Genomic DNA, 22758 nt, shown 5'->3' with positions numbered 1-22758 from the left:
TTGCTCATAGATAATGCGCCAATGCATCACGTTTTAGAGCATCCAAATGTTACTCGTAAAGTAATATTTTTGCACCTAATACCACTTTCTTGATTCAACCACTAGATCAGGGTATAATTGCTACGTTTAAGCTTTATTATATTCAACGAGCATTCCAACATAATTTAGATGTAGTAGAGAAGGACAACCAAAGGACAAAGGAAAAAATATTTTATTTTGGATTGCATTACATATGCTGCAATGGCCAAAGAAAAGTTAAGGGTATCAACATTAAATTCGTTCTGGAAAGCACTTTGGCCAGAATGTGTCAAGAGTGGTACCTCAGTGCGCCAAGCATCGATGGAGACTTTTGAAATTATATATAGCCTTGGTACACGAAATCAGGGGATTTTGCGGGGATACCAAATTCAGACATCGCGGCATAAAGGCAGCTCCTTTTCGTGCTGTTGAAAGCAGCTTTGAAATCGACGAAGAGGTGGTGTGTGTCGATTCTTCTTTCACGGGTCTTTTCCAAGATTTGGCGCATGGTGAATATCTGGTCGGATGTTGATTTTCCAGGTCTGAAGCCACACTGATAAGGTCCAATCAGTTTGTTGACAGTGAGCTTTAAGCTTTCACACAATACGCTCGATAGAACCTTATATGCGATGTTGAGGAGGCTAATCCCACGGTAGTGGGCGCAGATTGTGGGGTCTCCTTTCCTTTCGTCTGACCATATTTTACAAAGAAGCTGATGCATGCTCCTTATCAGTTCTTCGCCGCCGTGTTTGAATAGCTCGGCCGGCAATCCGTCGGCCCCTGCCGCTTTGTTGTTCTTCAGGCGGGCAATTGCTATTCGAACTTCTTCATGGTCGGGCAATGGAACGTCTGCTCCATCGTCATCGATTGGGGAATCGGGTTCGCCTTCTCCTGGCGTTGTACTTTCACTGCCATTCAGCAGGCTGGAGAAGTGTTCCCTCCATAATTTAAGTATGCTCTGGGCATCGGAGACTAGATCACCTTTGGGGGTTCTACAAGAGTATGCTCCGGTCTTGAAAACTTACGTTACTCGCCGCATCTTTTCGAGCATGTCCTCGGTCGATTGTAACGTTGCGAGATAAGCAGTCTGTTTTTGTTTTCTTTCCACTGCAATACGGTACTCCTCATTGCACTAGTTGTTTTTTTACATTTTCCGAAGCTATACGTAAAGAGCTTGAAATACCGTCCCACAGTTCCCTTATACTGCAATCATTGTTGATGAGTGCTTTCAAAGACCAGGAGTGCAAGTTGTAAGTAAATTCAGCCTCTACGAAGAAACATCTCCAAATGGATTGAGGCTGATCGACTTCGCCGGGTCCCGAAATATGGGTATCTGTAGTTTTAGATTCCAGCATAGAAAAATTCACCAAACTACCTGGCTGTCTACGGATAGAAAAGCGGCAACCACATCGCTCATGTTGTAATAGACGGAAGACACGTCTCCAGTGTTTAAGACGTGCGTAAGCTCCGAGGTTCTAACATCGATTCGGCCGAGATACCCACCCGCCTCTGTGCAGCAAAAAAAGCACGTCAACAAACACAAAGAGGTTCGACGTCGAGAAGCTGCAATCACAAAAAAAAAACCGCCCAACGATTTTCTACTCGACTTGCACTATTGGCCTCTGAGAGCACTCATCAACAATGATTGCAGTATAAGGGAACTGTGGGACGGTATTTCAAGCTCTTTACGTACAGCTTCACACGAGACCAGAGTTTTTCGGAAAATGCAAAAGAAAAGCTGGTACGATGAGAAGTACCGTGTCGCAATGGAGAGAAACCAGATTGCTTATCTCGCAACGTTGCTATCGACCACAACACGTGCGGGATGTGATAGATACCGGAAGGTGAAGAGGGCAGCGAGACATATTTGCAGACAAACAAAAAGAGAGGCCGAAATGCGTGAGTATGAAGAGCTTGACAAGCTGGCCGAAAGGGGTAATGCTTGAAAAGTGTATGAAAAGATGCGACGACTAACAGACAGTTTCAAGACCAGTGCATACTCTTCTAGAACCCTCTTCAGCCTGCTGAATGGCAGTGAAAGAATAACACCAGGAGATGGTGAAAACGATTATCCAATCAATGGCAATGGAGCAGATAGGCAATTGAGAAGTAAAGTCCTCTCTCGATGGTGCACAGGCATAGACGATGACAACAACTGATGAGTCGATGATACGAGTTTTCGAGACAAAGGTTCTGCCAAAGAGTTGTGGTCCTTTGCGCGTTGACTACGGCGAATATCGTATTCGATGGAACGATGCGCTGTATGAGATAAATGACGACAATCATAGTACAGTGAATTAAAAGACAGTGGCTAAGCTTGCTAGGTCAAGTCGTCGGAATGGACGTAAACACTCGCTACAGAGGTCTGATTTCGTGTATTTAAAATGAATTTTAAAGTTGCAGGTATTTACTTTAATAAGTTCTTCTTGTGAAATTAATTTTACTGATTTATTATTTGTCGATTATACTTTTGTCTTGCGTATTATGTGAACATCAGTTTGCATGTTTCAATAGACTTTTAGATATGTTACCCCCCGATTTCTTTTTTATGAGTGTTATCAGAGTATTCATCAATGTTTTAAGGTAATAAATATGCTAAGTGTAGCTGCTGATATTTGCTGATTTGTGTATATTCATTAATAAACTCCAGCTGTCTAACTGTTTACAAGGTCAAATTTTCGACGCAACCTGCTGCTTTTCCGTTGTTTTTGTTTGTCGACACTTTTTTCCAACCAGTTGCTACAGAGTATTGTAGTTTTGTTCACCTAACGGTTGTACGTATCACCTAAAACTAGGCGTTAGAGCTAGATATAGGGTTATATACATACATAAATGATCAGGGTGACAAGAAAAGTTGAAATCTGGGTGACTGTCTGTCAGTCCGTCCGTGCAAGCTGTAACTTAAGTAAAAGTTGAGATATCTTGATGAAACTTGGTACTTGGGTCCTTTAGTACAAAAAATAATTCCGAGTTCGTAGATAGGCGTCGTCTGAAACTGCCACGCCTACAATCACCATTAACCGAAAACATCTAAAGGGCCATAACTAAGCACAAAATTAAGGTATAAAGTTATGATTTATCTTAGTAGCAAGGGGCACCTGTGGGTTGGGTTGGTGTGAAAATTGGACTATGGGCGGGAGAACGGCCACTTTTTTGGTGAAATCTCATATCTCGGGATCCGACGCACCGGTTTCGGCCAAATTTAGTACGTAGTATTCTTCTTATATTCTTAAGTCTCATTGTGAAAATAAACAAAACTGACAACAACCACTTCTACTTCCCATGTAGCACAATTCTAAATTCCACTTGATTCGTTCAGTTGTTTTCGGTCAAAAATGATCTCGTGCGGCAACAACTTTGCACAGAGCTGTCAAATTTATATTCGCGTCTTTTGAAGGTTAGGGCTAACTAAAAATCATATGGATTTATTTGTAGTAGCGCCATCTATTTGCCAGACCGGGGATCTGACCTGTTATAATCGGAAAGTATGTATAAATGGAAGTTTCCAACTATTTTTTTATAAAAAAATTAAGAAAAGGTTATACAAGTAACAGTTTTTAATCTTAAGGCATTCAAATATATCAACTGAATACCATAAAACGTCGAGAAATAAAGTATACAAGTATAAATACATATATACACTTACATTTGTTCCTTCTTGAAATTGAGTTAGCATTACAATTACACGAACATTATATTGCAAAATCATACGCCAAAAATCCATAGTGGTTTCAGGTTTGGGACCCTGTGAAGCGATGTATTCTTTCTTTATTTTATAACCCTATAAATAATCGAATTCTAAACATCAGCATAAAATCAGATTAACGCATTTACTCACGTCAATAAAAGACGCATTAATATAGTCGGAACCTTCGTCATCAACATCCAATAAAACTCGATTTTTATCATCTGAAATTAGACATGCTGATTACAATCCAAATATAAATAAAGCTTGTACAGTAAACAAGAATTAGAGTCCGTACAAATAAAGATAAATTTGTGTATATTAGAGTGATTCAAAAAAAAAAAATTTTTTTCGTTTGGTACTCGGAAAAATAGGTTCTTAATTTTTTATTTCTTATGAATTTTATAACTCAATGAAAAAAAATTATTATGAACAGATTTTTGGAGAGGCTTTCTTAGAGGTGTCTAGGAACCTATTTTTCAGAGTACCAAACGAAAAAAAAAAATTTTTTTTTTTGATCCACCCTAATATGCATTGATGTTTGACGATCTCGTAAACGCTTAACTTAATCGAAAAATCATATAAGACCATTTTTATAGAGCAGTAAATTTCCTACAAAACTGTGAATTTCATCATTCATAATAATTTTTTTTCATTGAGTTATAAAATTTATAAGAAATAAAATATTTTCCCAAAAATAATCAAACTTTAACTGTTAATATCTTTTAAACGTTTGGGTTTACGAAAAAATCATGTTGGACCTTTTTTGTAGAGCATTCAATTTCCTACAAAATCTAAAAAACAATACAGTTTTTTAAATAGTTGGAAGCGAGATATAAATTTTTTTATCTGATAATAAGAAAAAATAGAAAACTGTATGTAGGAGGACCTTCCCGTTACAATTAAAAACTCATGTTTGGAGAGGCTTTCTTAGAGGTGTCTAAGAACCTATTTTTCCGAGTACCAAACGAAAAAAAAAAAAATTTTTGTTTTTGAATCACTCTAGTGTATATGTATGTATGTACATCACACTTTTTGTTGTTGAAATAGTAGTATTGTGAACATAAAAAACCTTTCAGCCTAGAAATGGGTGCGATACTAAATAATTATATTAAAAATTAGATCAAAATAGGCTGCTCGGCAGAATTATGATTCTAGCCCTCATATAAACATTACCAGGATTTTCGAACATCCGGTTGACTTTACTCCATATGATTGGTGATTGTGTAGTGAGGTACTTTAATGGCATAATAATAGTTAATAGCTAAAATCGGATCGACACTACCTCAACTCCCATATACTACATATAATGAGTTTGGTTTTTCTAAGAAATCTTATGCCGAATATATATAAGTTATATTATATATAAAGTATGCACATATGTATAAAAATGTTAGATACCGATCCTCTAGTCGACGTTTTACATTATAAGGTATTTCCCTGGCTTTTATTCCTGCAAATTGCAAAAATATAAAATCTTCGGTTGCACCCGAACTTAGCTCTTTCTTACTTGTTTAATTTGTTTTTAAGTCTTATTCTTTAATCGCAAAATTACATTGTCAAATAATGTAAATCATATATTTTTTTTCATTTTAATAAATAAAAATATTCTCTCTACTAAAAATAATACAACTAATTTTACTGGCGCAGTCGGTTGAAGAGGGAAGCCAGACTTATTTGCAGACAAAAAAGAGAGATGCCGAAATGTTTAGGTACGAAGAGCTTGACAAGCTTGCCGACAGAGGTAATGTTCGAAAATTTTACGAAAAGATGCGTTACCTAACGGAAGGTTTTAAGACCGGACTATACTCTTATAAAACCTCCAGAGGTGATCTAATGACTGATGGCCAGAGCATACTGAAATTATGGATGGAACACTTCTGCAACCTGTTGAATAGCAGTGAAAGCTTAACACCAAGAGATGGTGAACCCAATCCCTAATCGATGATGATGAAGCGGACGTTTCGTTGCCCGACCGATGAAGAAGTTCGAATAGCAATTACGCGTCTGAAGAATAACAAAGCGGCGGAGGCTGATGGCCCCAAAACAAACAAATATTTCAAGTTTTTAGCTGACACTGGTTCATCAATTAGTTTAATAAAATCTGGAATATTTTACGAAAAGGTCATACATGTTAAAACAATAACATTAACAACAACGACAGGGAAAGTCAGTCTGAACGAAGTTCCGGAACAGTTTATCGATGACAACATGTCAAAATTACAATGTTTCGTTAATAACTTTAGTAATAGTTATGAGGTTTACTTTGTTATAGTAATCTTAAGCTACTTAAAGCCGACCTAGAAAATAATTTGATACGTATGAACGGGATTTGTTATAAACGAAAATCATAAATTAAGTAAGTAGTAAATTAAGACTTGAGCATCTACCACTGTGGGCAAACAGTAAGACTTTGTTCATAATTTTAAAATTCTCAATTTATACTTCAAAATTTATGTCGTCCCTCTCAAAGTAATCCCTCTTGGCCTCAATGCACTTGTGCCAACGACTAGATGGTAGTTTAACGGTGGAAAGTTTGACTGCACTTATGTGTCAGTCCTCTGAGAAATGGGAAGCTGTTCGCGAAGCGGCTACTTCCATCACGACAATATTAAGACAGCTACAGTAGAATAAGAGTCAGTCTGTCTATGATATAGAGGAGATGTAAAATGCCTTTTCACTCCCATGAAGTAATACCTTATCTAGTGGTTACGAGCGAGAGTCTTGAGTTGGGGTTAGGTTTAGCGGATTAAAGTCCCGTACTCCGGTTTTCGATGCTTCCTCCTACTAAAAAAAAAAAAACACAGAAATACCCGTCCTCCAGGGTTCGTTGTATGCCGATAAATAGGAAATAGAAACTTTGACAATAAGAATTTTTTCGTTGGAAACTTTGAATATTAAAAAAAGCATACGTGTACTTACATGGGAATATATCGGTGTATCGATTTTTGTTAGATCCTTTTTCTGATGCCGAATAGCTGAGATCTGTCGCAACAAATGCCAATTCTTTATACTCTCTTATTAGTTTTTCTGGTTTAGTTAGTGTTTTAAAGTACATAACAAAAGTCTTTCCGGCAATGTCGCCAAGTGAGTCTTCGATTACATGACATGAATCTTTCTGCCTAAAATCAAAAAAAAAAAAAAAATAGTTCAATACCAAAACTAAGGCTTTTTAAATGTATTTATTATTTTATTATTACTTATTGCTGGTAAAATACATATATTAAAACAAGTAAAGAAGGGCTCAGTACGGGTGCAACTTGCAAGAATCAAAGTCACAGAAATAACTTAAGGCAAACCGTCAACCAAAGGATCGGAATCCAAGCAATTATATATACAGTTTAACTTTCCTAAAACAAACTTTGAGATAGAGAGACTTTGAGTTGTGGAAGTGCAATTGTATATTTATATGTTTATTTAGTATAGATATACATATAGTGCATATATATTGGGTAGTCTAAAAAGTCTTTTCGTCTTTCTAATCAAACTTCAATTTATTTTTTTATATTCATAATGAACTTTAATGAACCAAATATGTGTACCATTTTGATCGACCACTTTTTGCCATTTGTTCGCTAGAGACATTATTCCATCAGTGCAAAACTTTTCTGATTTCTCGGGGAAAAACTGCGACAAGTAATTTTCACTGGCTCTTTTGAAGCCAATTTTACTTCATTAAGGGAGTTACACATTGACCAAAACAAATGACAGTCCGATGGTTCATGAACTATATGGTGGATGCATCAAAACTTTCCAGCCAAGGTCTCTAAGTTTTTGCCGAGTCATCGTGTAGTGTTGTTCTGATGGAAGACGAAGCATTTTTTTCGATTGCTTGATTCAATCTCGTCAGTGGTTGACAGCAAAATGTAGAATTAATCGTTCGACAAGGCCGGAGCAGCTCAGAGTGGATGATTCCTTTTCAATCCCACCACACACTCAGTATAACTTTTCGAGGCGTCCTTCCTGGCTTTGCGACCATTTGTTGAGCTTCACCACACTTGGACCACGATCTTTTGCACACATTATTGTAGTATTTGATCCACTTTTCGTCTCCTGTTACCATTCGCTCCAGAAATAGTTCGATTTCAATTCGTTTTAGCAAAGAATTGCAGATGTTAATTCCGTCCATTAAATTTTTCACAAACAATTCATGTGGTACCCAAACATCGAGCTTCTTTTTGTAGCCAGCCTTTTTTAAATGGTTCAAAACTATTTGATGATTTATGATAAGTTCCTAAGCGATGTCATAGCAGCTTATGTGACGGTCCCGGTCAATCTTTTCCACAATTTCATTGGCATTCTATTTTTTATACAAACATTTCAAAGTATAGTGAATTTCTTCATTATTTTCACTCATTTTTGGACAGCTGTAACTTTTTTCCAACTTCCCCGAATTTAATTTGTTTGGTTAAATGAACCTTTCCAACACTATATGGTATGACATAATGTGATTGGAAGCACTGGCGAAATACGACTGCAACGACATCTATTGACAAAATACGAAAAGACTTTTTCGACTATCGAATATACATGGGGTATTCCATACCAAATCGACCACTTTTGAACCCAATTTTCTTTAAATAAATAAAAAAAAATATATTAAAAAATCGGCCCACTCCGGGATTAGCAGGGATAGTTGTCAAATTAATTGAAGTTTTTTTTTGAGTAAAAACAAAAAAAATGGCAAACTTCCAAAAAAATTTATTTAAAAAAAAATTGTCAAATTTTCAAAAACGAAAGAAATAAAAAAAAATCGGCCCACTCCGGGATTAGCAGGGATAGTTGCCAAATTAATTGAAGTTTTTTTTTGAGTAAAACAAAAAAAAAGGCCAACTTTCAAAAAAAAAAAGATGATTTTACATAAAAACTGATTATTTTATATAACTGATCGTGTTAAATTTTTTCGTGATCCCTAAAAGTCAATTTCTACAAAAGTTATGGCTATTTGAAAATCAAAATGCCTCTTTTTGAAAAATTCATAACTTTTTTTGAAGTTGGACAAAAAATTTTGAAAAAAATTCTCAAAAATGTTTTTCAAAGGGTAGAAAGGATGGATAAGTTTCAGCAAAATCTAAAGGGGTCGGGTACAAAAGTGCTCGATTTGGTATGGAATACCCCACATATATACAATTTTATACTGTTATTCATATAATAAACTATTCAATGCAATAAAAATTTTATTTACGAACTAGCTGACCCCGCAGCCGTTGGTTTCTGTTCTGGTCCGTAAATGTCCAGAGAAGATGGTTTTCTAACTCGTGCATACGCCACGTTTACTGGCTGAGTGAAAAACATAGCATTTCCAGATTTATGCCTCTTCGCTAGAAGAGACTATCCATGCAATTTTCTCTGGAAACTGAATACGTTTGAACTGAAATGGCTGTCAACTTGTATTCGATAACTGCGTCACTATCATCGGGTTCCATTACACAGTTTCGGCGCATGAAGATTTTGAAACATAATAATCATCCAACTTTGAAACGCAAATAATGCTGCGGCATGCCAAGCCTCTCCAAAGAATTTAGAAATTCCACTGGATAATCCACGACTTCGTATCACATAACTGACGCGAATTTGAAGGCTGATATATCGAAGTGATCTTCGCGGAAAGTATGCGAACTTCAGTGGCGTGCGAAGTGGCTATCGCATCGCCCATCATTTGTTTCCAGTGATTATCATGTCATGTGGCTTGCTTCTCAAAAAGTTGCACACACTGTACCATTCACAATACGCAATTACTTAAATGAATTTGAACCGCGAGACGCACAACAGTCGGAAAACTCTCATGAATTGCAAGAGTAAATATCCTATAAAGCGCTTTATTGCAGTTCACGTATTGACCCATTTGATTTCTTGATCTCAACTCGTTCAAGGTCAATAATCGCCATGTTGCTTTCTTTGGTGACATACTTGCAAACGTATTTGATCGATTTCACCAAACTGCAATCCTCAACATTGATATGAGTTTTGAATCTGAATTAGACAATTGTGGCCAATATGGTACGATCCATGTGTTGTCAACTTCGATATTCACTCCTCTAAATTGAATGCTAAATGTTCTGCCATTGTCGTCTCGTGAGCGACGCCGATACAGTGGCTATCCATCGTTTCCAGTTTGCTTTTCCGAAAGAAAAGCACGTGGATAGTGTTTCGTGCATTTGCACATTGTCAGACATACAAACCGAAGTCGGATTGTGGTGTCCGCAGGTCCATGAACCATATTGGTTTTCATCACTTCGCATAATACTGGATCTATCTCCGCATCAGGAATTTCCGCAGAAATGATTTCATCAATTTGATCTGGTGGAACCATCATCCACCATCCAAAGAAGAATGTGTGCGTGCGGCAAACCTCTTTTAGCCACTTAACAGAGTACATCCAGCATTTAACAGCACCATATGTATAGTATACCATACGTTGCGTCAAGATAAAGTCCATCCAACATCATAGCTGTTGTATGAAAAGTCGTGCTGGGACATCGTCGATCGGTTGCTGATTGATCGCGATCCATAATTTCACACGTATGTCATCGCAAGCTGGGAGTACTCGTTCATGTGGCTTGGGCTGCCATACGTTGATGGCAAAAAGAACGCCAACCCATATTAGCGCGACCTCTTCGTGGTTTTAATCTGTAATTGATCACTTTGTGTGAAACACACATAAAGTTTTCACTGAATAATTTTTAACAATTTTTCTTTTGAATCAAAATATTGAAAAACAAAATAAACAAAAATTGAAAAAAAATACATGGAAAAAAGTTACTTTTTGGAATTGTCCAGTTTTACGATTTTTCCTCATGAAAAGTATGAGGTATTTTTATTTCTAAACCTTTCACAACGAACAACCTCTGAAAATTTGCAGCCGTTCTCTTAGCGTTACTAACAAACAAATATTCATTCCTTTGTATGGGAAAAACAAATGGGTGACAATCGGCGGCCATTCGTTTGTTTTTTCGTCACAGCTTGGATTTTCTACCAACAACACAAAAGAGGTATTCTCTTACTCTTGCAAAACCCTTGCACGGTGCACGAATTGCAGATATTTCCTCTTTGTGCACCGGCACAACAACAAACACACGCAGAAAATTATTTGCAATGGCTGTAAAATATGTCAGACCAAAACCCATGCTTATTCTCGTGCAATGACACGTAAAAAAATAATTGCAACCCTGTGCTAGCTGCGCATTTTACTTGAATACATATTTTGACGTTAAATTGTTGATTCTCGCCATTATATAGAGTCCTCTTACGCCAATCCAATTCTAACAGTACCGTTTTATAGGGAATGGTTTTCTTCCAATTTCATTCATTTATACAGTATAGTTAGGTATGCTAAAGGGTATTGTCGTGGGCGAATTTAGTTGTACTTAAGTGATTTGGGAGAAAATGACTTTAAACCAAACAGACGACGGGGCCGCGCAAACTTGCCATCGCCTGTGGCAAATTACGGTTAAATACATATATTAATTTGGGGCTTAGTTATACGTTTTCGATAAATGACGATTTGCGGATGTGGCAGTGGTCCGATTACACCTATCTGCGAACTTCTCCTTACTTTTTTGCCATGGAAAATTTGTACCAATTTTCATCAATATATATTAATTTGTACTCAAGTTAAAGCTTGAATGGACGGACGGACAGATAGTCAATCGGATTTCAACTTGTCTTGTTATCCTGATCATTTACATATATATATATCTACTTCGATTATTTTTAGATGATACATGGAACCGTTAGTTGAAAAAACAAATGTTGCAAGAGAATAAATATCTGTGCTCCTGCATATGCCGAATTGCTGGGGAGAAATTCTCCTAAAGAGAGCTTGTAAAAATCGACTATACCTGTTTTTTACCTATAGAGACCAGAGTTGTTGTGAGAGTGGCATTATGTTACTACCTTTACAATGGTAAGAAGAATATCAAGGTTTTAAGGTAAACCAAAACAAGGAGTCCAGTAGATTCCAATGATATTGTCATACAAATTTACGGCATATTGTAAAAAAAAATCTTTAGCAGTACATTTATAATATTTCTCGAATAACGAAAGCTTACCAAAATATACGTTTAGAAATCCAAATATACGAAACGCCTGCAATTAAAGATAGTAGTAAACATCCGCAAATGCATATAATAATTAGCGTCAGTTGAAAAATAGAGTCAGTTGCAAACTCCAAAAGTGCTACATCGTTATAACCAGATCTAGTAAAAAATCGAAACACCAAGTAATATTCGGTAGCTGGCTTTAAAGGACCGTTACAATATATCTTTGCAGTTGTGCATTCACTAAAATTCGAGCATATATTTGGTAAGGTCTCGGCACAAGTGCTACTTCCAATTGTATACGTTATGTGAGTTTCATTGGAAAGTAGTTCTGACAACGGGTTCCAACGAACTTCTGTTACTTGATATTGATTTACACAGTTTTTTTTATTATTAGCATAAACATCATTCCATGACATAACATATGGCCAATTTTCCTGCGAGTTTAAAGAATCCAATTCAAGTTTTGGCGCTGGATTACATCCCTGAAAATATAAAATGATATATTATAATGGAATAAATATTTTAAAAGCATTAATATATGTATAAAGTGTGATTCATTTCGCGGTCCCTTAAAGAAAAAACACAGAAACTTCAAATTTTTGGAAAATTTTATTATCATTCGAAAGAACATACTTTGGCACTAATTTTTTGAAGATTATCTCATTCAAATGTAGGCCACGGCTACATCTCGAATGGTCCATCTCTTGTGTCCAATTTTGTATGACTAGTTCGAGCATTTTGACTGCCAACAGGCGAATGACATGCCTGATGTTTTGCTCCAAAGCTTAAATTGAAGCGGGATTGACCGCATAGACTTTAGGCTTTATATATCCTCACAGAAAAAAATATAACGGTGTGGTATCATACGATCTTGTTGATCAATCGAACAACCCAAAACGTGAAACTATCTGTAACCGAAGTGTTTTCTCAATAAATATATTGATTGATGCGATCTTGGTTATCATGGCGCGATAATGGTCGTCACTGACGGTTATGTTTTCACCGGAACCATTTTTGAAAAGATATGGACCAATTATTACACCGGCTCACAAACCACACCAAATCGTTTCAGGATGAAATGGAAGCTCTTGAATCTCTTCAGGCCACTCTTCGTCTCAAATGCAGAAATTTTGCTTGTTTACATATCCATAGAGCCAAAAATGAGCCTCAGCGTTGAATAAAATTTGGCTCGAAAACTTTGGATCTTCTTGGAACTTTTCAAGAGCCTATAGAGCGAAGCGATGTCACTTAGGAAGATCAAGCGGCTTATGTTGTCCATAAGTTGACCGAATAAGTATGAACGAGTTTTAAACGTTGTTCAGTCGTAAATCTTTCCATGATGAAATGCCAAACAATACTGAACAAAAATCAGATGACAGCTTGACACGACTCACACGTGATCTGTCAAAAAAAGGCCATTGAAAAAAGTGCCTCTACTTGGATCACACGCTATATAGAACCTTAACTATGTACCAACTTAGGTAGAATATATAAAAGGGCATTTCTTATTAAAACAAATATTTTAAAAGCGTAAAAAATGTTATAAATAAATATACATATGCTTAAATACAGCACAAACTAAATATCTATCCAATATTTTTTTTTAAAGGAAATCTCATACAAATTTACTTATCAGTATATGCATATATAAGGACTTAAAATTAAAATTGCGCGTTTAAAGATTTTCATAAACATTTTCTAGCAACTGAAGAAACCACAGTAAAAGTGCATGTTAAAAGAACACAAAATTTGTACAGGAAAAAGCGAATTAAAAGCAAATCATCAGTCCGGCATTCAGGTATTTCTGAGCGCAGGAGCAGCAAATTACAACCATCAGAGAGTACAAATTTGTATTATTGAAATTAAGAAACACTGAGAAACACAACTTCGAAGAGAAAAATACATAACACAACGACGAAAACGGAGGAAAATGTCATAGACACATAGAACGTTTCTGGGATATAGTACAGGCCAACTCGAAGTTGGTGCATCCTGCGTAGCGCTAAATGGCATGTGGCCTTTACGGCTTTTCAACTTAGGAACTCGACTTTAGCTTTTGAAATTGGTTGGTAAACCCCTAGACTGGTGGTTCCGCCCCCGTCCCTTTAAAACCCTGGCAGGACTTATACAACAGCTGATAGATTCTTCTTATCAGTTCTTCGCCGCCGTGTTTGAATAGCTGTCGCTTTGTTGTTTTTCAGACGGGTAATTGCTATGCGATCTTCTTGACGGTCACGTAATGGAACGTCTGCTCCATCGTAATCGATTGGAGAATCGGGTTCTCCTTCTCCTGGCATTGTACATTCACTTCCATTCAGCAATCTGGAGAAGTGTTCCCTCGTAATTTAAGTATGCTCAGTTCATCGGTGACTAGGTCACCTTTGGGGGTTCTACAAGAGTATGCTCCGGTCTGTAAGCGGCTGTATTTTTTCGTTGACTTTTCGAGCATTACCCCTGTCGGCCAGCTTATGAAGCTCTTGATACTCACGCATTTCGGCCTCTTTCTTTTTCTATCTGCAAATGCGTCTCGCTTCCCTCTTCAACTCTCGGTATCTATCCCATCCCGCACGTGTTGTGGTCGATCGTAACGTTGCGAGGTAGGCAGTCTGTTTTCTCTCCGCTGCGACACGGAACTCCTCATTGTTATAGCTGTTCTTTTGTATTTTCCGAAAACCAATTGTTTCGGTTGCAGTTGTACGTAAGAAGTTTGAAATGCCGTTACACAGTTCCCTTATATCGAGTTGTTGACGAGTGCTCTCAGAGAGCAGGAAGTCAAGTCGTGTTGAAAATCGTTCTGCTGTCTGTTGTGATTGCAGCTTCTCGACATCGAACCTTCCTTGTGTTTGCTAACATGCGTTTTTTGCTGCACAGAGGCGGGTGCGAATCTTGGCTGCAACAAGGAAGTGTTCCGAGTCGATGTTACAGCTAAGTGGCTTGATGAATTTTCTTATGCTGAAATGTAGTACTACAGATAACAATATTTCGGGGCCCGTCGAAGTCGATCAGCCTCGATCCATTTGGCGATGTTTCGACGTGGAGGCTGAATTTGCCGACCGTGGTGCCAAAGATACCTTCTTTGCCCACCCTGGCGTTAAAGTCGCCAAGCACGAGTTTGATATCGTGGCGGGAGCAGCTCTCATAGGTGCGCTCCAAGCGCTCATAGAAGGCATCCTTGGTCACATCGTCCTTCTCTTTCGTCGGGGCGTGGGCGCATACCGGCGATATGTTGAAGAACTGCGCGTTGATGCGGATTGTGGCTAGACGTTCAACCACCGGGTTGAATGACAATACTTGGCGTACTCCGTCGCGGAGTCTCTCTCCTACCACGAATCCCACACCTAATTTGCGCTTCGTTATATGGCCACTGTAGTAAATGCCACAAGGACCTACTCGCCCCAGTCCTTGTTCCGTCCATCGCATTTTTTGGACGGCTGGGCAGCGGCACCTTCCCAATTAAGGGACCGGACATTCCAGGTGCATGCTCTCAAATCGTAGCCTTTATTTCGTTTGCCATGGTCGTCGTCAAAAGGGAGTGGAATAAGTACAGTGTTGATAAAAAGGTCTATTATAATTTGATATATACAGAAATATTTTCGAACATTGCAGAGCATTTGTGTACAATTTCAAACTGATACTGAAACTGGGTACATATGCAAGGGGACTGATTTTCACTGAGACCGATATGGTAACCCTAGGTATGGTAGAATAGAAATGCAACCAAATACGCAATGCAATGGATCATAACTGACTCAGTAATCAGTGGATGAATATTATACTACTTATTCCAGTATGAGAGCACCTCAAAATAAGCGTTTTTTATAACATTTTCCATTGTGGCCAGATCGAACAAAATAAGAATTTTTGGACATTTAAATTAAAACACCCAACATTTATTGCGATTGCAAATTATTATATATTGGACCTTTAATATATGGCGAAACTACTTAAATCTTTTTTTATGATTTTATGGTATATTAAGACGACTGACCTTTGATCTTTGTAATCATTTTCAATTGGAAATTAATTCTAATATGCATCAAATTGCAATACGTTTCATGAAATATATTTAAATCTTGCATTTTCTTTGATTTTCATTGATTTACAAGTTTTATGAGCGATCTTGAACGGCGGTAACAAATCCCTCCGTTCACGTATATTTTTGGCCGTTCCAGTCATTCCAATTGTAGAACGTCAAAACCTATCCAATTCAGTCAACTGTCAAAGTTCGGTAGGTGAGCGGTTCTCACATTTCCAGTGACAGGAGAGTTGGGCATCTCTTTATCTCTGGACACTTGGTTATTTAATACATATTGCCACCTGCAATCCATTCTTACATACATATATATATGTATATGCATATTCATCTAAACAATAATAATAATATATTTGTAATATTTTAAGCTTACCTTTTCCGATACAAGTAAAGCCATATATATTATTGATCCTAAATCGGTATTTAGCATATCAACCGGAAATTTAACTGCAGCAGTTTTTGTGGGATTGTACGAGGAGAAAGAGTCAACTGCAATTTTCTGAACTTGCAAGTCGTCTAACTTTTCTGGTACTGTTGATGAAATGAATTAAGTACATATTAAACCATTTTGAATGAATTTTTACACAAGATAGCAAATTTAATAAAGAAATTTATAAGCATTCCCCTTAATATTTACTCAATTATTTTTGTTTTTAGCTTCTATAGGTTCACATAATAGGAATCAAGAAACTTTACTTTGAACTGGGTTAAAGGTATGAGAAAAGTAAAGAAAGACTAAACTCGGGTGTATCCGAATATTTTAAACTCTTGCAAAGGGGTTTAAATTATTTTCTTAGATTTAAAAATATTTTTATACATAATACTGGATGCGAGCGAGTTTATTGATTTTTCCAAGAATTTGTACTATTTAATGGCTTCCAAGAAGTTGTGGTTAAGCACCGTTAGATTACTTCGTGTGGGGTTATAGTCATTGGTCTCTAGCAATAAACCAAACTCTTTTCAAGTTTTAGACTTATAATATTGAATATGTTATTCATGACATAAGACATTCGACATAGTGGAAAAAGTATTCAAAAATTGAGTTTATCGAATTCATTCCTTAAAAAGAAGTCGTGGAGGCCATTTGAATGATGTTATGTTCAGAACTAAGTTGTATGGACTTTACTTCACATTTAAAAAAATATATACATACATATGTACATATTTGAATTTTATTACTAAAATGTCAGAAATGTAACCCAAGATATGAAAAAATTACCTTAAAAATTCTTTCCAAGTATTAATGTACTACATCTTTCCAGAGATTATCTACAAAAATGCGACAGCGTATGTCTAACTGTTATATTGGTAACGACACAGTGTCATTTTATTTTGAATACCGAAGATACCATTTAAACGGTTAAATTTTCGGTAAAACCATCTTTGGCGTTAACTATTAACAAGTCCCAAAACCAAAACCTCCCAATTAGTAGGGATCGACCTACGCAGGAAATGTTTTGCTCAGGGTTAACTGTATATTAGCATATTTCGATTCGGAGCTCCTGAAAATCAACTTATTTTCCTGCAACAAAATAAAACAACGTCTAATATTGTTTTTCAGGGAATCTCTGACTCAATCAATTTAGTGGCTTTTGTTTTGTAACTGTTGGAGGTAGAACCGAGGATCACCAAATACTATAATACAATGAAGAAAATTGAAAGTCACGTCTTCACTCATGGGCTTTTATTCAACACATAGAGAATACAAAATGGAAAGAAAAACTTATACAGAGTTGTATTATTTAGTAGTACGATCTATTCGAGTTGTAATAGATAGTAACCGAGTACTTTTTCATCAGTAACATTAACTAATAAAACTTTTTACATACATTAAACAAAAAACAAGTAAGGAAGGGCTAAGTTTTGGTGTTACCGAACATTTTATACTACTGCAGTGTGCAAGAATCAAGCCGGGGAAATTCCTTCAGGTGCTAGTAAAGCTTTATATTAGAAAATGTTACTAAAAAATTCAATAATCATTATTCTAATTGGATTTCGTCTAGAGTAATATTGAAGGCTATTAACTTGGACTTAATTTTATTGCTATATTTTACTTCGTTCGTGTCAGCTAAATTATAATATGTGACCTGGTCTACGAAAAGGGAGCTAACGTGCGAAAACTTTTTGGATTCTATCACGTGAAAAAGCATCTCATCTTCCATCCAAATCAACTAAAAAGTGAAAATTGATTTTTTGACACCTAAGCCCCCTTTCCGCAGACCAGGTCACATATATACAGCTTTAATCTTTAACACTTAACACTTAAATTGAGATATCTCGATGAAGCTTGGTACAAAAAAAATTTCGAGTTCGTAGATGGGCGTAACCGGACCGCTACCGCACCCACAAATCGCCATTAACCGAAAACATATAAACTAAGCACTAAATTAAGGTGTAAAATTTTAATTTGACACAGGGCATCGTAGTAGCAAGGAGCATCCGTGGGTAAAAAAATTTCTAAAAGTGGGTGTGGCCACGCCCTCTAATATGTTTAATGAATATATCTAAACCGCTTAAGTTACAACAACCAAATTTGTTGAGTACAATCGTATAAGAAATTTTATGAAATCGGAGGATAACCTCGCTCCTTCCTCATATAACGGTACTATAGAAAACTACTAAAAGTGCGATAAATCAATAAATAATTAAGCCAGGGCCATTAAATGGGAGGTGTTGTGAAAAGTGGACCATGGGCGTGGCACCGTCCACTTTTTGGGGAAATCCCATATCTCGTTCCCGACTGACCGATGTCGACAAAATTTTGTACGTCGCATTCTTACATTCTTTGTTACTCTGTGAAAATGGACGAAATCGGATAACAACCACGCTTACTTCTAATATAGCACGATTTCCACTTGATTCGTTCAGTTTCTAGTACACAAATCATGAAGCAATTAATATTACGAGATAAAACTTTGCACGAATAATGTCTTTAGTATGTGCCACCTTATGACTAAAAATTGTTTAATACTTCTCTTATAATGCATGTCTGTATGTCAAAAATGTTTTGAATCGGACCAATACTTTCCCCTTCCTCTTCTTAATTGGCATAGACACCGCTTACGCGATTATAGCCGAGTTAACAACAGCGCGCCAGTCGTTTCTTTTTTTCGCTAGGTCCTTCTCCACTTGGTCCTTCCAACGGAGTGGAGGTCTTCCTCTTCCTCTGCTTCCCCCGGCGGGTACTGCGTCGAATACTTTCAGAGCTGGAGTGTTTTCGTCCATCCAGAAAACATGACCTAGCCAGCGTAGCCGCTGTCTTTTAATTCGCTGAACTATGTCAATGTCGTCGTATATCTCGTACAGCTCATCGTTCTATCGAATGCGATATTCGCCGTGGCAAATGCGCAAAGGACCATAAATCTTTCGCAGAACTTTTCTCTCGAAAACTCGTGACGTCGACTCATCGGTTGCTGTCATCGTCCAAGCTCTGCACCATATAGCAGGACGGGAATTATGAGCGACTTATAGAGTTTGATTTTTGTTCGTCGAGAGAGGACTTTGCTTCTCAATTGCCTACTCAGTCCGAAGTAGCACCTGTTGGCAAGAGTTATCCTGCGTTGGATTTCCAGACTGACATTGTTGGTGCTGTTTATGCTGGTTCCAAGATAGACGAAATATCTACAACTTCAAAGTTATGACTGTCAACAGTGACGTGAGAGCCAAGTCGCGAGTGCGACGACTGTTTGTTTGATGACAGGAGATATTTCGTCTTGCCCTCGTTCACTGCCAGACCCATTTTCTGTGCTTCCTTGTCCAGCCTGGAGAAAGCAGAACTAACGGCGCGGGTGTTGAGTCCCCGTACTTCTCCTAGTTCCCGTATATTTAATATAAAGATTTTCGAGATTCGGGGTGACTTTGTACCGCATATATCGGCCAATATGTGGGTTATCCCAATGAAAATAAGAGAGCGTGTTTCATTCATAACAGTGTAAAGATACAATATAACTAATATCAGGATTTTCGAACATCTGGCTGACTATTTCCCTGCAAGTTGCAAGAGTATAAAAAATGTTCGGTTGCACCCGAACTTAGCCCTATTCTTGGGGTATAGGATTTCGCAAAAAGTGGGCGGAGCCACGGGCATTGTAGAATTTTTACACCAATTCCAATATTTGGGTGGTGAACGTGGCAATAACTGAACTTAGTTTGCTGAATGAAATATAACAATAGAATACTTTTGCAACATTTTTAACATAAAGTGTTGGTAACACTTCAAAATATTTCCCTTCTTTTGAAGCTTGCAGATTGTTAGGGTATTTTTTTTTATTTCTATTGTTTGTATAGTATATTTTTCCCCCTTGTTTAACTTTAAAAAGAATAGCTTAATACTTACTTGCAGATGGTGCCTTGAAACTTGTAGATGCTGGTAGGCTACTGTTACTTACTTCCTTTATATTTACAGTGATTTCGACAAGGTAGTCAAAATCAGGTTTTAAATTACTTTCCTTGTAAGTGACGTAGCCGTTACTATCATAGACTGGTAATATTGTTCGATTGTATGTATGATTGGGTTGCCCCTCACGTACGCCGAAAAAATTGAGCTGAAATGTCTGGATTTCTCCATTTGTATTACATGGAATCGTCCACGTGATGACAACGTGCGCTTGATATTGATCTTCCGTAGGATACGGACCAAATGTTGCTGCGTTAAGGTTTTCAAGTGGTTCTGAAACTATAAATACTGTAAAAAATATATCCGATTTTTGTTTTTAATCAAAAACATACTCCATGGTGCAGTTTCCACTACAAGTGGTCTGCTATAATGTCCCACGCCATATTCATTTTGAGCTGCTACTTGAAGGCTGTATGAAGTATATGCCAGTAAGTTTTGAAAAGTCTGCTGCAAACTAGCTGTTTCTCGCGATGTGCCTTCCTCAGTTACGAAAGAGCATTTCGATGAAACAAAATATTTTGGTCCTATGTATTGAAAATATGAAATGTATAACTTAATATTTCCATTAGAATTTATTGGCAAATTCCACTCAAACTGTAATGATGTGTTTGTCGATGACTTCAGTGTTAAGAGCTCTGGGGGATTTGGATCTAAAATTATTTAAAAAATATGTTAAATGACATATATGTATAGTATATTTATGTTATATGTTATAAACACATGCAAAGCGATGTTAAGATTACTAAAACCATATATTAGAAAAATCATAAGTTTAATTTTAAGGTTTGTTTCGTCGAAAAAAGACATTTTTTCGTGAATTTAAAAAAAAATTATTGCTGTAGGTTTATTTTACTTATTTTTATATGAAAGTACAACATTTGAAGGATACTTAAAAAAAGTTTTATCGAAAAATAGCGGAGAATAACGGATTTATAGGCGATCTCTGCAGGCACCTCGAAAAAAAGTTTTTGTGCGGTGACCAGCCACAGCATCACTGGATCATCTGAAACCAAAAAATCAAAATGCTTTCTTTAGTTTATCTTTCAATTGACATCGAGTTTTTTTTTGAATTTTTCAATTTTTCAGTTTTTGGTACCATTTTCAAGCCAAATTGACGATTTTAGACGAAAAACTCGACTTATTTGTTATTGTAAATTTCTTAGAAATTAAAATTTTTGGAAAAACTTGACGTCATTCGAGAGCTATGTATATGTATATATGTAGTATGTAGAATATTTGTACAAAATTTCAAAACGATCGATGCAGTAGTTTTTTCTGTAGGCTGGTCACCGACTTTAAAAATGACATATTTGGGAAAATCGATTCAAAGTTTTGTACACTCAGCGCAGGTAGCTGGAAGACGCGCAAACCTAAGTTAGAGGTACCGTTATTCAACCTGCTGTAACTTCGTTAGTTTTTCTCCGAATGACCTAAAACTTTAACACAATATTTTGGATGGTTCAGAAAAAATAAAAATAAAAAAAAATGAAAAAAAGGTATCAAGATATTTATTTATTTATTTATTAAAGGAAATACAATTATGATCGGGCGATTTTTTAAGAGCTTGATAACTTTTAAAAAAAAAAAACGCATAAAATTTGCAAAATCTCATCGGTTCTTTATTTGAAACGTTAGATTGGTTCATGACATTTACTTTTTGAAGATAATTTCATTTAAATGTTGACCGCGGCTGCGTCTTAGGTGGTCCATTCGGAAAGTCCAATTTTGGGCAACTTTTTCGAGCATTTCGGCCGGAATAGCCCGAATTTCTTCGGAAATGTTGTCTTCCAAAGCTGGAATAGTTGCTGGCTTATTTCTGTAGACTTTAGACTTGACGTAGCCCCACAAAAAATAGTCTAAAGGCGTTAAATCGCATGATCTTGGTGGCCAACTTACGGGTCCATTTCTTGAGATGAATTGTTCTCCGAAGTTTTCCCTCAAAATGGCCATAGAATCGCGAGCTGTGTGGCATGTAGCGCCATCTTGTTGAAACCACATGTCAACCAAGTTCAGTTCTTCCATTTTTGGCAACAAAAAGTTTGTTAGCATCGAACGATAGCGATCGCCATTCACCGTAACGTTGCGTCCAACAGCATCTTTGAAAAAATACGGTCCAATGATTCCACCAGCGTACAAACCACACCAAACAGTGCATTTTTCGGGATGCATGGGCAGTTGGCCACCAAGATCATGCGATTTAACGCCTTTAGACTATTTTTTGTGGGGCTACGTCAAGTCTAAAGTCTACAGAAATAAGCCAGCAACTATTCCAGCTTTGGAAGACAACATTTCCGAAGAAATTCGGGCTATTCCGGCCGAAATGCTCGAAAAAGTTGCCCAAAATTGGACTTTCCGAATGGACCACCTAAGACGCAGCCGCGGTCAACATTTAAATGAAATTATCTTCAAAAAGTAAATGTCATGAACCAATCTAACGTTTCAAATAAAGAACCGATGAGATTTTGCAAATTTTATGCGTTTTTTTTTTTAAAAAAGTTATCAAGCTCTTAAAAAATCACCCGATATAACAGCACTAGCGACAGGGCCTTCGGCTGAGGGATTAAATTAATTTGTACATTTGTTG

At 36.9% G+C, this 22758-nt stretch overlaps 1 protein-coding gene across 2 annotated transcripts in view; it reads right to left on the bottom strand.

Moving 5' to 3' along the window:
* LOC120773120 (phosphatidylinositol phosphatase PTPRQ) overlaps positions 1–22758 on the bottom strand; it is a 94606-nt gene that overhangs the window by 3508 nt on the left and 68340 nt on the right. For both annotated transcript variants that reach the window (XM_040102115.1, XM_040102116.1), the window contains 7 exons: positions 20507–20824; positions 20115–20453; positions 16152–16309; positions 11755–12227; positions 6626–6825; positions 3857–3927; positions 3665–3799 (listed from right to left, as the gene is read on the bottom strand). In XM_040102115.1, the coding sequence (XP_039958049.1) occupies positions 3665–3799; positions 3857–3927; positions 6626–6825; positions 11755–12227; positions 16152–16309; positions 20115–20453; positions 20507–20824 (1694 nt within the window). The remainder of the gene's footprint in view (positions 1–3664; positions 3800–3856; positions 3928–6625; positions 6826–11754; positions 12228–16151; positions 16310–20114; positions 20454–20506; positions 20825–22758) is intronic.

Source organism: Bactrocera tryoni, chromosome 3 (assembly GCF_016617805.1).
Source record: "Bactrocera tryoni isolate S06 chromosome 3, CSIRO_BtryS06_freeze2, whole genome shotgun sequence".
Classification (NCBI taxonomy): Eukaryota; Metazoa; Arthropoda; class Insecta; order Diptera; family Tephritidae; genus Bactrocera; species Bactrocera tryoni.
This window is presented reverse-complemented; position numbering and strand designations above follow the sequence as displayed.